Source organism: Brassica oleracea, chromosome C2, assembly GCF_000695525.1.
Source record: "Brassica oleracea var. oleracea cultivar TO1000 chromosome C2, BOL, whole genome shotgun sequence".
Taxonomy (NCBI): Eukaryota; Viridiplantae; Streptophyta; class Magnoliopsida; order Brassicales; family Brassicaceae; genus Brassica; species Brassica oleracea.
Window position 1 is genome coordinate 44,985,562 of NC_027749.1, and position 15,457 is coordinate 45,001,018.

The window sequence follows — 15,457 nt, forward strand, 5'->3', positions numbered from 1 at the left end:
TGTCAAATAATTCTCTTTACAAATAAGACTGACCACTTAATTACATCATCCAAAAAATCATATCTAACAGCAATAAAACAATATCCCGCGCGAAGCGCGGGCACCCTTCTAGTTTATTATAATATTATGATTTTGATATTTTTATAATTATATGAAATGTAAATATTGTTAATTTATTATTTAACCGCTGTTGCATTTGGTAGTTAACTAGTCATAAGTATCCCGCAAACGCACCAATTTCTAACCACAAAACTAGTCGTACAAATCTCTTAAAACCGCTAGAAATCGCAGCCACCCGCATCCGCAAACTCCCGCAACCGCAACCGCAGCCGATGCGTTTGACCAGTCATGCCCTAATTCTTATTCCACATCATAAAAACTGCACGAGCCAGCTTATATACGCATCACTCAGATAACATACAACTTACAAGTAACTGGATTAATGTAGAGAGAACTACATTAAAAAAACTATTGCATAAAATGTGAACGTTACAGAGACATGTTTGGAACTTGTTCTTGTGGTGGTCAATTTTTCCAAACAGGCTTTAAACTATTTGTTCCTCTGTATGAGTTACTTTTTGACAGTAGGTTATATCCATTAACCGGTAAAGAGAGATTCGGAAGACGGAGACTTGGCAGAAAATGGTGTCGAGACTAGCTAGAATTGGCGGGTCATGGTACTGATGGGTGCAGTTGCGTGTTACCCTCCTTCTAAACAATATACCAAACAACAGTTGTTTGTAGATTAAACTTGGCATGTGCTATAAGTCTAAAAATGAAATGCTGTGCCTGTAAACTAGAATTATGAAACAATATCTACTTTAAACCTGCAAGAACCAGTTTCGAATCTCTTTGTTACAGCTGCAGCCTAAAAATTAAATAGCTCTTATTTTGATCTTTACAGAGAAGGTAAGTGGACGAAACGTTCAATACCTAATTTCTTAACCGTCTTGGTTAAATGGAAGGCAAGTGGACGTTTAGATTCACTTTAGTTAACAGAACTAGCTAGCACATAAATTTTTTTTAATTTTTTAGTAACGATATTACATGTGCTTTAACGCACTACAATCGGTTTACAATGAATATTTTTGGTGCACTACGTATACTATCATTTACTACTGTATGCTTTTACGCTTCTTTACGAAACCTCCAAAGCATTTTTATTACATCAAAGAAGAAAACCTATCATTCATGTTAATTTCTATGATAATTTATCAACAACAAAATGTTTTCTATGATAAAGATCCTCCACAAGATTCGATTTTGATGCTTGGCGATAAATGAATTTTATCTTCTGTCCATAACTATTATTTAAGTTGTATTCGTCAAAATAAAAAAAACTATTATTTAAGTTGCTGCCATTAGCTACGTACGTCAATATTTATTAGGGTTTTGATAGATAATAATAATTTTCCTGAAACTAATAAATATCTATACGGTTATGTATGGAACCTTGAAAGGTATAAATAGATAGTCAGGCAAAAGTACATACTACACAACGTGTAGTAAGATTCATCCACTACTAGCTCAAAAGTAAAACCACTTTTCACTTCCCAATAAAAAATCCAATACAAAAAAATTATAGCTATGAGCATGACTATCATTAATCCATCTAGTTTCACACTTGTTATATTTTCCTTTACGTTGGTCTTGGCTCTCGGTATGCTTTCCTTGATAGCCAAGAAACCTAAAGGCCAGCTTCCTCCGGGCCCACGGGGATGGCCGATCATAGGGAACTTGTTCCATATGATCATGAACCGACCGGTTCATGTGTGGATCCACCGTTGCATGGAGGATATGCAAACGGAGATAGCTTGCTTCCGCTTCGCCCGGGTCCGCGTCATCACCGTAACATCAAGCGAGATCGCCCGAGAAGTGCTTAGAGAGAAAGACGAGGCTCTTGCAGACAGATCAGAGTCGTACTCGAGCAATCTCATTAGCCATGGCTACAAAGAAATCGTTTTCTCTTCCTACGGAGAGAATTGGAAGCTGATGAAGAAAATGATGACCACAAAACTAATGTCTCCGACAACGTTGAACAAAACCCTCGGTGATAGAACACTAGAAGCGGATAATATCGTCACGTATGTTTTCAATCTACCCCGACCAGGGTCCATTAACGTGAGAGATGTTGCCTTAACGTATTGCCATGCCGTGATGATGAGGATGATGTTTGGCCAGAGGCATTTTGATGTAGCCGCTGAGGACGGAGGTCTCGGGCCAAAAGAGAAAGAGCATATGGACGCAATTTACCAAGCTCTAGATTGTTTTTTCTGCTTTAATGTAACGGATTACTTACCTTTTCTTAGAGGATGGAACATCGATAACGAGGAGGAAGAGGTCAGAGAAGCGGTTGATATCCTCAACAGATGCAACGACCCGATCATCCACGAGAGAATGCATTTGTGGAGGAACAAAGGCGGTAAAGAGACTGAAGAAGATTGGCTCGATATTCTCATCACCCTTAAAGATGACCAAGGAATGCCTTTGTTCACATTTGATGAGATTAGGGCTCAATGCAAGGTAACTATCCAATTGTGACAAAACATTAATTAGGGTTTAATGTTTTATGCATATATATATATCTTCACATATGTAGGATATCAATGTTGCATCGATTGATAATACAATGAATAATGTGGAGTGGACGATAGCAGAGATGTTGAATAATCCTGGGATTCTTGAGAAAGCCACTAATGAATTGGACGTGGTAGTTGGTAAAGACAGACTTGTGCAAGAATCAGACATACCACAACTCAACTACATCAAAGCTTGTAGTAGAGAATCTTTCCGGCTTCACCCGGCTAATGCCTTCATGCCTCCGCACGGAGCCCGACAAGATACTACTCTTGCTGGTTATTTCGTTCCCAAAGGTAAAAATCATTCAGTTTATTATAGATATATGGTCAGAGCGGAGCCAGACGCTAATGCTAAGTAAAATAAACATTTTGTGCAAATATATAAAATAATAATACCTACGGAAGTTAACTTTTTTTTTGGTTTTAAAAGTTTAATCATGCCACACAGCTTAAGTTTGATATTGTGAACTAGCTATCATTGTTTTTTCTTCAGTTTTTTTCTAACACACTTTCTTATTTTAATTATCTTTTTATTAGATAAGTTTTTATTTTTTTTTATTTTTGCTACCTAATAGCGAAGATTTTATTTCCCCTTTTTAATATTATATTTTCCAAAATAAAATTTATATTTTACTTAATTTTTTATTTTAGAAATTATTTTTAATTTTTTCCTTTTTTCAACACTTAAATTAAAATAACAACTAAAATGAAAATGTTTATAATAAAATTATTGCGTGCAATTTAATTTTATGATATTACTTAAAAAGAACATTTGACATTATGAATTTTTTTTCTCTTTTATTAAAATCAATTATCAAAAAGTAAGATATACAATTTTAAAAGTATAATTTATTTTAAATGTATATATATATATTTTTTTTTTTTTTTGTTTCTTATTTTCTGCATCCGTCCATGTCGGTTATATTTACGATGATGAGACAAAATTTGCTTTAGTCTCAAAATATCTCAGTTATTATAGATATTTTTTTTTTTAAAAGTTAGCAATATATCAGTATTATAATTATTGCATTGTTAGTATTCATAAACGGTACAGTGTACAAACTAAATAAACTTGACATATCAATAAGATTACAAATATGTTTTTTTAAATTAACTAATCTTTTATATATACGAAAATGTAAATAAATTTTCAAATAAAATGAAGAAATAATTGATTAATTAGACCAATAAATTTGTGACGTAAGTTTGTATGACATACTTAAGCAGGTAAGAGCATGATTATCCGGGGTCCTTAGTGGGTTTCTTAGTGCGTGGGCCCCCACAAAACCCTTAAGGATCGGTTACAAAAACTACTAATTAAGAACCGATTTTAGTGAGTTTCTTACACTGTTCGCGGACCCCACTGATACGTGGCAGTCCGCGATTGGTTTGCTTTTTAATTTTTTTTTTTTTTTTTTTTTTTAAAACTAAGAAACCCATTAGGGATAATCATGGCCTAAGTGATGTAAGGCATGTGCATGGACAATAATCTAGTGTGTGGAAAAGGAAACATTTGAAAAAGCAATCTGACATGTTCCTGCTATATTGTTCATGTTATCTTAAGTGAACTTTCATTTGGCAACAAGGCACCAATAATTTACATAAGATGACAAAAAGAGTAGTATAATCGTTTCATTATCCAATTAAGACAAAAATGACGACGAATATAGAGGCGCTGTTTAACGTTATCCTGGATATTAAATTCTGAAAAATCTAGTGATCAAGTATTAGACCATTAAATGAATTATTATATTCCAACAAGATGTAGTCGAACATTATATGACGTGTTTGATTTATCTTTTTTGCAATAATAGGTAGTCAAATTCTTGTGAGCCGGCTAGGGCTTGGTCGCAATCCTAATATATGGGACGAGCCTAACGTGTTCAAGCCAGAACGCCACCTTGCTGGCCATGTTAGAAACTCAATGGACGTGACTTTGATGGAGCCTGAGATGCGGTTCGTAATATTCAGCACTGGTCGACGTGGCTGCGCAGGTACTAAAATTGGGACATCTATGACTATAATGTTGCTAGCCAGGCTTCTTCAGGGGTTTGAATGGACCCTCCCTAATGACACAAGTCAAGTCGAGCTTGTTACAGCGGACAGTAACTTGTTCATGGCCAAACCTCTACTCGCATGTGCGAAACCAAGGTTGGCTCCAACTTTATATCCGAAAATACAGGTCTACAATTCAGAGAAATTATTCTCTTGGAAAAATTATCAACATATGTAATAATTGAAATAAGGTTTTTTTACTATAAAAACCATGTATCCTACGTTGTACTCTTTCGTTATCTTTTTAATCCAATATTGCAGTGATAAGACTTATTGTTATGTCAATTTAGCAACGGAAAAAACCTTATTTTTTGTTGCTTTTTATTATGGGTACGTTTTCTTTGAGTTTCCAGAAGATTATGCGTTTCTAATACAATGAAAATCCAATGAAGCTGACGATTAAAAACAGAATTAGGATTTGATCCCGGTGGTATATTCGTAGATTATAATAGAATAAAGACTTTTTGCATTGTATTTTTATAATAAAGATTGAATGTAGTAGAATAAGTGATGCATTACGATTGCTTTGTAAGTTTGACTCAAATTCAATATTAAAAAAAAAAAATATATTCAATATTAATGAAAACCCTTTCTTCAAAAACAAAACAAAAATGATGCATGCGGAACGGAGTAACTAAGTTGAAGAATTGCAATCCGGGTGGAAATAAAAATAAACATGGAGTCACAAAGATACATTTGAAGTTTGATTTCGAAGATGTATATTGTTTAGCTAATTTTTTCTCATATTCAAATGGTCAAAACAGAAGTTAGATGAATCCTTGTTTTAACATTGGGCAACTTGATTATGCAATTTGATAAAACCAGCACATGTAATTTGTTTACATTAAGATACGTAATTTAATGTGGTAAAAATCTATTTGTACTGCAATAGAGCGGAGAAATTCCATGCATGGCTCATATAATAATTAAAAGGTAATATTTTGGTTTCTACGTATACTACAAAACTTAACCACTCCAGTAACGGAAGTCTGATGCAGAAATTTGTATCGGTGATTTATTTTCGGCTTGCAATTAAAGTTTTTGGTTATGACATTGTTCTATCGGCACATAATGCTCTTAAATTTTTCTTTTGTTCTATTTCCGTATTTCGTATATGCATATATAGCTCCCAACTGATGTAGTCCTAAGCTGTCAAAGGATTACAAGCACCTTGGATCAAAGTGATGATTGATCCAACAAGAGGGGTGGTTCTTCTAATCGATCTAATCGACTATAAAACCGGCTGGATGGGAGTGATGATGATGATCTCGGACAGAACAGGGTGTTGACTGATTCCACAATCAACCACGAAGAAGAACAGCCTGATTCCACAAGCAGTCTCAATCGCCAATCACTAAGACAAGTGAATCCACACAAGGCTTGATGATCAAGTTATCTCAAAGACACAGAGACTTTGAAGAAAAGAAACTGAAAAGTTTATTATTTCTTAGGTAAAAGATCCGTGCCTTACAATGTGATATCTAATGAGATTATATAATGCCCAGTACAAGGCTTAGAAAGCTAAACAAAAACAGAAAACTTGCTAAAAATCAGAAAACTAGCCGTTAGGCTTTAAATGAGAAATTATGAAAGAATCTCGGCCAAGGGATGAGCTGCTTGTATCTGGAAAACTTTGGGAAGATCCTAGGAGCCTTTGGGATCTTATGGTTGATAGAACAAATCGCCAAAGTGCTTGCAATCATAGAGAGAAAGAGCTGTTGGGATTTATTGTAAATCTGCTCCAAAAATGGCAAGTTGAGATGGTGAAAAATCTGGCTGATTCAGTGAGGTTTAGTGCATGGTATCAACTCTCCAAGTGGTCTTAGATGTAATGAATGATCTCTTGGCTTCCACACGTGAGTTTGGGTTGCACACTCCTTAAGCAAAGAATCACTTTCCTTGAATAGAACCAGTTCGGATGCAGTGTAGGTAGCATGACTTGTAAATGGTGTATCTCCTAAACCACTACTCCTTTTGGTGTGAAACCAATTCGCCGCGTGCTCTGGTTGAGTTGACAATCTATAGGAAGTGGTTTCACGGCCAAAATCCTCATGGTCGCAAAGATATCCTTCTTTGGATGAACCTATGTCACTGATGGCTCCAATGTAGCTTGTATGGTTGATCTTATGAGCTGGTGATCCAGGTCCTCATCACCAACGCTTCCAAGTTCCAACCAAGCAAAACAACGAGACGACGAGACAATCATGAAATGTTTGATGAAATGTTTGATGAAATTCTAGAAACAATTAATCACATAAACTTATCATCTAGTCAGTATCAAAATTAAAAGTAAATTTTAGAATAAGACTAGTTTTATTTTTGACCTAGAAACGTTTTCATTGATCATAAAGAGAATCATATAATAACTTAATCATAATTATAACGAGTTAGATTAGCTGAATACAGATGACAATATTCGCAAGCGACCAAAATATATATGAATGGTTCTTTTATATCATATAATTTGGACTTTGGAGTATATATTAATGTACAAGTTTTAGTAAAAAAACTCCATGATTTTCCATTAATTCAATTATTTGAACGTCGTCATTAATCAATCAATCAAGGACCTATGCTTATAAATATATTGAAACGTATAAATCATTATGGGATTAATTAAGAAAATACAAAACGTACCTCATATCAAGTTACATTTAAATTACTTGGTTTGTAACTTTTGTTGAAAGAATTAATCACTTGTTTTTGACAGAATGACTACTTGATTATTATTTAGTCTATTATTTAGTCATGTTCTTGAACCATATGTATTACTTGGAATCAACAGCGGATCTATCTATTTTTTTCGAATAAGTTACAAAATTTTATGTTACAATTTGAGATATAATTCACCCCTTAGCAAAAATATGTGTTGCTCATGAATATGATAAAGCCTCCTATTAAAATAGATTAGTTAATTATCTCTATAAGAAAATTTCATAGTTCCAACATCATGACTACGATATGTTACGTAAGATAAACAGGAAAATGACGTAACAATGTGTTTGGCCAGAGGGGTACTGAAAGTTGACCTTAGGAAGGCTTTTGACTCAGTAGGCTGGAACTTCATCCTAGAAGTCTTGGTAGTAGCGAACATTTCTCCTAGGTTTGTGAACTGGATAAAACAGTGCATTACGTCCACCAGCTTCTCAATAAACGTCAACGGATCCCTATGTGGTTACTTCAAAGGCTCAAAAGGTTTCTCAATAAACGTCAACGGATCCCTATGTGGTTACTTCAAAGGCTCAAAAGATCTTAGGCAGGGAGACCCTCTTGCTCCTTCTTTTTTTTGTGATTGCTGTGGAGGTTCTTGCTCAGCTTCTTGAGAATAAGTTTGTTGATGGATCAATGGGTTTCCACCCCAACGCAAGCGATGTAAAGATCTCAAGCCTTGCTTTTGCTGATGACTTGATGATCTTCTATGACGGCAAACCTTCCTCACTGATGGGTATAAACTCGGTTCTGAGCTCCTTCAAGCATCTCTCTGGTCTCGAAATGAATACTGAGAAGTCTGATGTGTACACTGCGGGTCAGGATGAATCTGAAACAGAGGAAACCAGAGCCTTTGGGTTTGTAACGGCACCTTCCCTTTCCGCTACTTGGGACTTCCTCTCCTGCACCGAAAGCTTCGAAAATCCGACTATTCTCAGCTGATAGACAAGATTGCTTCGCGGTTCAACCACTGGGCAACTAAGACTCTTTCTTTTGCATGCAGACTGCAGTTGATCTCCTCGGTTATTTACAGCACAGTAAACTTCTGGCTGTCCTCTTTCATTCTGCCCAAATGCTGTCTCAAGACTATTGAGCGAATGTGCAATAGGTTTCTGTGGAATAGCGACATTGAGAAGTAGGCAGGTAGTAAAGTGTCATGGGTGAATGTGTGCCTCCCCGAAGCCGAAGGGGGTCTTTGTTTGAGGAACTTCTAGACCTGTAACAAAACTCTCAACCTAAGACTAATCTGGATGCTGTTTGCAAAGAGAGACTCATTATGGGTTGCCTGGAACCACTCAACAAGACTACAAAATGTAAGCTTCTGGAACGCTGAGGTAGCCAGCCACCACTCCTGGATATGGAAAGCTCTTCTAGCTCTGAGACTGCTAGCAAAGAGATTCCTACGATCAAATGTTGGCAATGGGCACATGATAAGCTACTGGTATGATCACTGGAATAAGCTGGGTCCCCTTATTGATTTTTTGGGGGCGGCAGGCCCTATGCTCACTGGTATTCCTGTCAACGCTAATGTAGTTGCGGGCTCTTCCTCTGATGGATGAATACTTCCTTCTCCTCGGACCAGGAACCTTGCTCTTGCAGAAGTCAGGAACACACTGCTAAGTATAACTGCGCCAACGAGTAATGGAGGCTCTGACTCCTACTGGTGGTTTGTTGAGGGATCTACTACCACTTCGCTCTCAACAAAACTTATGTGGAAGAAGCTCCGTCCTGCAGCTCCCCCTCAGCGATGGGCAAAAGCTATATGGTACAAAGGACATATCCCCAAGCACGTCTTCACCTTTTGGGTTGCACACCTTAACAGGCTCCCTACAAGAGAAAGAACAGCGAGATGGGGTACCAATGCTCCCTCCCTCTGCTGCATTTGCGGTTTTGCAGTGGAATCAAGAACTCATATGTTCATTCACTGCCCATACAGCTCCATGGTTTGGCGACTAGTTCTCCGTCGGCTTGGGAGGAATCAAAGCTTTCTTGACTGGCCAGATATGATTGAGTGGTTACTAGCAGGTACTAGACCCTTCAGTCTCACTCTAGAGCGTCTGGTTGTTCAACCCGTGATCTACCACATTTGGAAAGAAAGGAACCGGCTGCACACATCTGTTGCATCTCTGGTAGCCTCCGTCTTCAAGCTAATCGACAGGACTGTCAGGAACTCAATCCTTGCTCGCCTCAACAGCAACAAATTCAAGAATCTCCTATCTCAATGGTTCATTCACTACAAAAAAATGTCCATTCTTAGCATGAGAAAACAGCTATTGTATGCTATTGTTAGCGTTATTAAAACCGCTATGTCTGCCCCAGCTATCTTATGTCCGTTCTCTATTATAGCAATTGTATAAATGTTGTTAAAGTAGAACAATATGATAGCATATATTAATTATATTTATAAAATTTATATATTTTACAATAATTTAGTTTTAAATTAGAATTGATATATTAATTAATAATGGTTTATTGGTTTAATTTGGTTTACTAAATAAGATGAATTAACCAAATAGAAATTTGTTTTATAAATTTAATCGGTTTACAATTGGCCGGTTTACAATAAAACAGATTTACAAAACTAAACAAATCTAGTTAACAATAAAATTTAATTAAAAAATATAATGTCACTGCCGCCGCCTCCCTCCACCGAGAGTACATCACAAGAGCTCCAGCACACCGGAACTTGAACCTTCTCCACGCCGCCATCATGGTCGTCTCCCTGAAGCCCCGTATCATCCATCTTCTTCGAGATCTACCGCCGAAGCGACGAAACTCGTCGCCTTCCCCTCTTCTTCTTCTACCTCTTCCTCGGACCTATGCACCACCACCAAACATCATCTTCTCCGTCTCATCTACCTTTGTTTACCAGAAAAAAAAATAAAAACGAAATCAAAACAGAGAGAGAAACAGACACAGAAAGAGAGAGAGAGAGAGAGAAGGGAGATAGAGAGATACTCCGGCGCGTCTTCTTCTCCGGTGAGCCTCGGCGCTTCGTCCCAGCGAGTCCCTGTCTTCGTCGTCTACATTATCATCTCCATCCTTTCTCAGTTAACCATATCTGAAAAGTGAGACATGAGAGAGTTGGTGAGATTTCAAACGTATAGAGATGGAAGAGATGAGAGTGAAAGAAGATGAGAGAATGAATCTCGAGAGAGAGAGGGAGCCAGAGAGGAAAAGAAAAGAATAAAGAAAAAGACTAATCTCAACCGTTGATTTAATGTAATCCAACAGATGAGAAGGTGAACCTTGTATATGGTTCTGATTGGACAAAAGAACATTATCTTTCTTTTTTATTTTCTTTTGTTTTGTCTTTCTTTATTTGGTATTTGTTTTGCTTGTAATTTTTCTAAGTTATGTTTTATTCAAAATTTATATTTTTGTAGTTTATAATTTATTAAAGATTAGGATTAAAATTAGGAAATATACTTGCAGTTAAATTTAAAGTTGAATAAATTGTGAACAAATATAAAGTAATTAGATCATTGAATAAAGTTTTAAGATTAATATTTATGTTAAGAGTATTTTGAGTAAAATAATTTGGGGTTGGGTTTAAGATTTGTATTATTTTTAAAATTTTGAGTGTAGAGCTATTTTTAAGTTTTTTAGATTAAGTAGAACATATTAGATTTGAAGTTTAATTTGTGAATTTTAATATATGGTGTTTGGAGTTAGGGTAAGATTTGAGTTTTTTTTTAAATAATAAATTGAAAGTTTATATTAAGGTTTGATGTTTAAGTTTGAAAATATTAGATTATGATTTGGATGTAGGTTTTAGGGTTTGAAGTGTGATGTTAAGGGTTGGTTTTAAGATTTTGAGATTAAAATTTGAAATTAACTAGATTTTGAACTTTTTTAAAGATTTGGAACTAAAATATGATCAGTATGGGGTGTTGAATATAATATGTTAGTGTTTATATTTATAATTTGGAGTATAAGGTTTATATATAGAGTTTATGTATAGAGTTTAGGGTATAGAGATTGACTAATTAAAGATTTAAGGTTTGTGTTTTGGAAGTTAAAGACTCAAATTAAAAAGAATAGCTTTGAGTTTAAGTTTATAATTTCAGGTTGTGGTATGAAAAGATTAGAGTTTCAAGGTTTACATTTAGAGTTTAGGGTTTAAAACATGTTTAGGGTTAAGATTTCAAAGATTAGAAATTGATTTTTCATAACAGTTTTAAAAACAATGCTATCTATTGAAAAAAAAAATTATGTCTTGGCGCGTGGCTGACTTTCACCTAAATATTGGTGGTGTTAGTGATTTTCTGTTTCCGCTCACTAATTTTACACAACAGCATTAATAAATTGCTATTAAGATAAACTCAATTTTTTTTTGATTTTTAATAGCAGTTCGTAAAACAATGCTATCGTAATGTGCTATCAATACCACTTTTTCTTGTAGTGATTTTTGAGTAAAGCTTCTCTTTGACCTCTTCTCCTGTTATTATTAGGTTTTTCCATTTTTTTTTGAGTCTTCTAATAATTTTATAGCTCCGCCGAGCATCTGTATTAAAACCGTTCCAGTTTTGGTAAATAAAATTCACATTTTATCAAAAAGAAAAAGAAAATGACGTAACGCATGTTCACACATACATAAGATAAACAGGAAAATGACGTAACGCATGCATGTTCACACTATCTTAAGCGAGTATATTAATTTAGTAACAAGGAAGGCACCAACTGTTTATAACAGAAAGAAATAGTATAATCGGTTCGTCACATAATTTTTTTTTAAATGACGTAACGCATGTTCACACATACATAAGATAAACAGTTTAACGTTATCTCGCATGCATGTTCACACTATCTTAAGCGAGTATATTAATTTAGTAACAAGGAAGGCACCAACTGTTTATAACAGAAAGAAATAGTATAATCGGTTCGTCACATAATTTTTTTTTTGTCATTGATTCGTCACACAATTAAGATAAAAAAATGACGACTTAAACAAACGTCTTTGTTTAACGTTATCTGGATACTAAATTCCAAGAAATCTAGTCAAACATTAAATGAGATGTAATATTCCAACACGATATAGTCGAAACATCAAGACGTGCGTTATTTGTCTAGTTGCAATAATAGGTAGTCAAATTCTGTGAACCTTCTAGGCTTGGTCGGAATTCTATAATATGGAACGAACCTAACGTTACCTTGCTTGCCTTGTTGGGAACTTAATGGACATGTCTCTGATGGAGCCTGGGATACGGTTTGTGATATTCGATACTTTTTATTGTGACGTGGCTGAAAAGGTTCAGAATCTAGAGACCATCTGTTTTTTAAGTGTGAATATAGCAGGAAAATCTGGGACACTTTCCTCTCCCGACTTGGGAGGCTATTGGTGCGGTTAAACAGTTGGCTGGAGTTAATGAACTGGCTTAGGACTCCAACTTCAAAGCACATTCTCACCCTCAAGCATGTTGCTGCCGAAGCTGCTGTTTACCTCTTATAGAAAGAAAGGAACTCTCGGTTACACGATGGAACTCCTCTGCCCCATCCTGCCATCTTCAAACAGCATGATCGATGTATCAAAGACATTATCCTTGCTCGTAGTGACCGCAAGTCAACCGTAACTTCAAACCAACGCCTCAAAAGTCCCTCCATTTTAATTACAATGATTTTAAACTCGCAGTATGGGTTTACCAACCATAATCTCTTAATTATTCACAAAAAATTACGAGTTAAACTAGTAACTTGTTCATAGTAATTGGATCAGTTGGTTCCAATTTTGTATTCGAAAATGCAGATCTAAAATCTCGGAGAAATTATTTCGCACGCAGGTAAAAATCATCAAGATGTGTAAGTGTAATAATAAAAATAAGGTTTAGTGACTTTAGTCTTTAACAAAACAAAGAAAACATGGAAAATAAAGTTAAATATGTGAATCTCGTTACCAAGTAATGTGCAAATGATACAGGCCTAGGTCATGCTTCAATCCCAGGCTGCAACTAAGCAAATTTCCACCCTAAATTCCAGCTCCCCCCTCCAAAGAAATATATGTAAGACCATATATCAAAAATATCACAATGTACGTATCACTTACGTCTTGTTCTGCGTTTTCATTAGCTTTTGGACGTAATTGCAGAACAACATTTAAAGCCATATATCAACTGACAATTAATATACTAACCGTAATTTCTGTCATTTTTTTAGATGGGGGTACAAAGCGTGGCTGAGTTACCACAACTGACGATTTTTGTTCGAAAAATACCCTATGATAGCACTAAAATTTTTTTTAGCACAAATATAGATCTAAAGATCAAAATGTTTCATTAAATCGGTAAATATACATTTATACTTCTAGGGTTAACTAATCCAAACCTTAGGGTTTAAAATTAAGAGGTGGAGATTTGGGATTGAGGTTTAAAATTTTATAAAATAAAAAATAAATATTAAAAATTTTAAAAATAGTTCCAAAAAGTATTTTCGAATTACAAAAAGAAAATTTGAAAAAAAATAAAAATAATTTCAAAAAAAAAATTTATAAAAAAAAGTTCGAATTTGAAAACATATAATCTAAAGTGGTTTTTGCCAAAACTAACCCACAACTTGATTTTAACCCCAAACTTATACCCAAACTTGAATCAAATGCAAAACTAACCTAAAAGCCTAGTGAAATTACAGCTCAACCCCTTGTGACCAAACAAAAAAACAGAAGTCATTTTTACGAATATAGCTCTAGTAAATCGTCTGAGTCGTCTGAGATGTTGGAAGTCGTCTGGACGACTGAAGTGTAAGTCGTCTGGTACCGGTTTATTTTAAAAATAATTTATAAATCTTGTAAAAAAATATTTTGATGCGTGAAAAATAAAAATCAAGTAATTATAAACAGTTTTAAGTGATATAAATTAAGATATGATAAAATTGATTTGTTTTGAAGATAGATGAGTGGAAGTAGTGAATCATGAAATACTTTGGTTTAGGAGTTTGGCAAACATATGTTGTAGTATTGTATGTATTGTATGTATTGTTAGGGTTAGATTTTGGAAAACTAAAATGTTTTTTTCAAAAATTAGTTTTCACCTATATGTGTTTATTTATGTGTATAGTAAACACTTTTCAAGTTTGATTTGATTTTATGAAGTCTTTAATTAGATAATTAAGTTTAGGGGTTATGTTTAGGGTGTGGACGACTTATATTTCAGTCGTCTGGTGAAGAAATTAAAACAGACGACTCGTCCAGAAGAGTTTAATATTTTTAGCGGAAAATTAAATATTTTTAGCGGGAAACTAAAATAGAAGACTTTCCAGACGACTTACAAGTAAGTCGTCTTGTTTAAATTATTTAAGCGGGAAAATAATTTTTTTAAAAAATTTTAGGCGGGAATATTTGGACGACTTACATGTAAGTCATCTGTTTTAATTTCTTCACCAGACGACTGAAATGTAAGTCGTCCGAGTAAATTATTCAACAGACGACTAAAATATACGTCGTCCGAGTAAATTATTCAACAGACGACTAAAATATACGTCGTCCGAGTAAATTATTCAACAGACGACTAAAATATACGTCGTCCGAGTAAATTATTCAACAGACGACTAAAATATACGTCGTCCGAGTAAATTATTCAACAGACGACTGAAATATAAGTCGTCCACACCCTAAACATAACCCCTAAACTTAATTATCTAATTAAAGACTTCATAAAATCAAATCAAACTTGAAAAGTGTTTACTATACACATAAATAAACACATATAGGTGAAAACTAATTTTTGAAAAAAACATTTTAGTTTTCCAAAATCTAACCCTAACAATACATACAATACTACAACATATGTTTGCCAAACTCCTAAACCAAAGTATTTCATGATTCACTACTTCCACTCATCTATCTTCAAAACAAATCAATTTTATCATATCTTAATTTATATCACTTAAAACTGTTTATAATTACTTGATTTTTATTTTTCACGCATCAAAATATTTTTTTACAAGATTTATAAATTATTTTTAAAATAAACCGGTACCAGACGACTTACACTTCAGTCGTCCAGACGACTTCCAACATCTCAGACGACTCAGACGATTTACTAGGGCTATATTCATAAAAATGGCTTCTGTTTTTTTGTTTGGTCACAAGGGGCTGAGATGTAATTTCACTAGGCTTTTAG

General features: G+C 34.7%; 1 protein-coding gene and 1 long non-coding RNA gene across 2 annotated transcripts; one reads left to right on the forward strand and one right to left on the reverse strand.

Moving 5' to 3' along the window:
- The first annotated feature begins 1,587 nt into the window (after positions 1-1,587).
- On the forward strand, positions 1,588-8,285 carry LOC106324352 (dihomomethionine N-hydroxylase-like). The gene is made up of 4 exons (XM_013762333.1): positions 1,588-2,523; positions 2,600-2,873; positions 4,394-4,761; positions 7,938-8,285. The coding sequence occupies exons 1-4, from the start codon at positions 1,588-1,590 to the stop codon at positions 8,283-8,285; spliced, it is 1,926 nt and encodes a 641-aa protein (XP_013617787.1).
- Positions 8,286-9,847: 1,562 nt separating this feature from the next.
- Positions 9,848-10,526, reverse strand: LOC106325454. Its single transcript, XR_001266907.1, has 2 exons — positions 10,302-10,526; positions 9,848-10,202 (listed from the first exon to the last, which is right to left on the reverse strand). It is a non-coding gene; the product is annotated as an uncharacterized LOC106325454 (long non-coding RNA).
- Between the last annotated feature and the right edge of the window lie 4,931 nt (positions 10,527-15,457).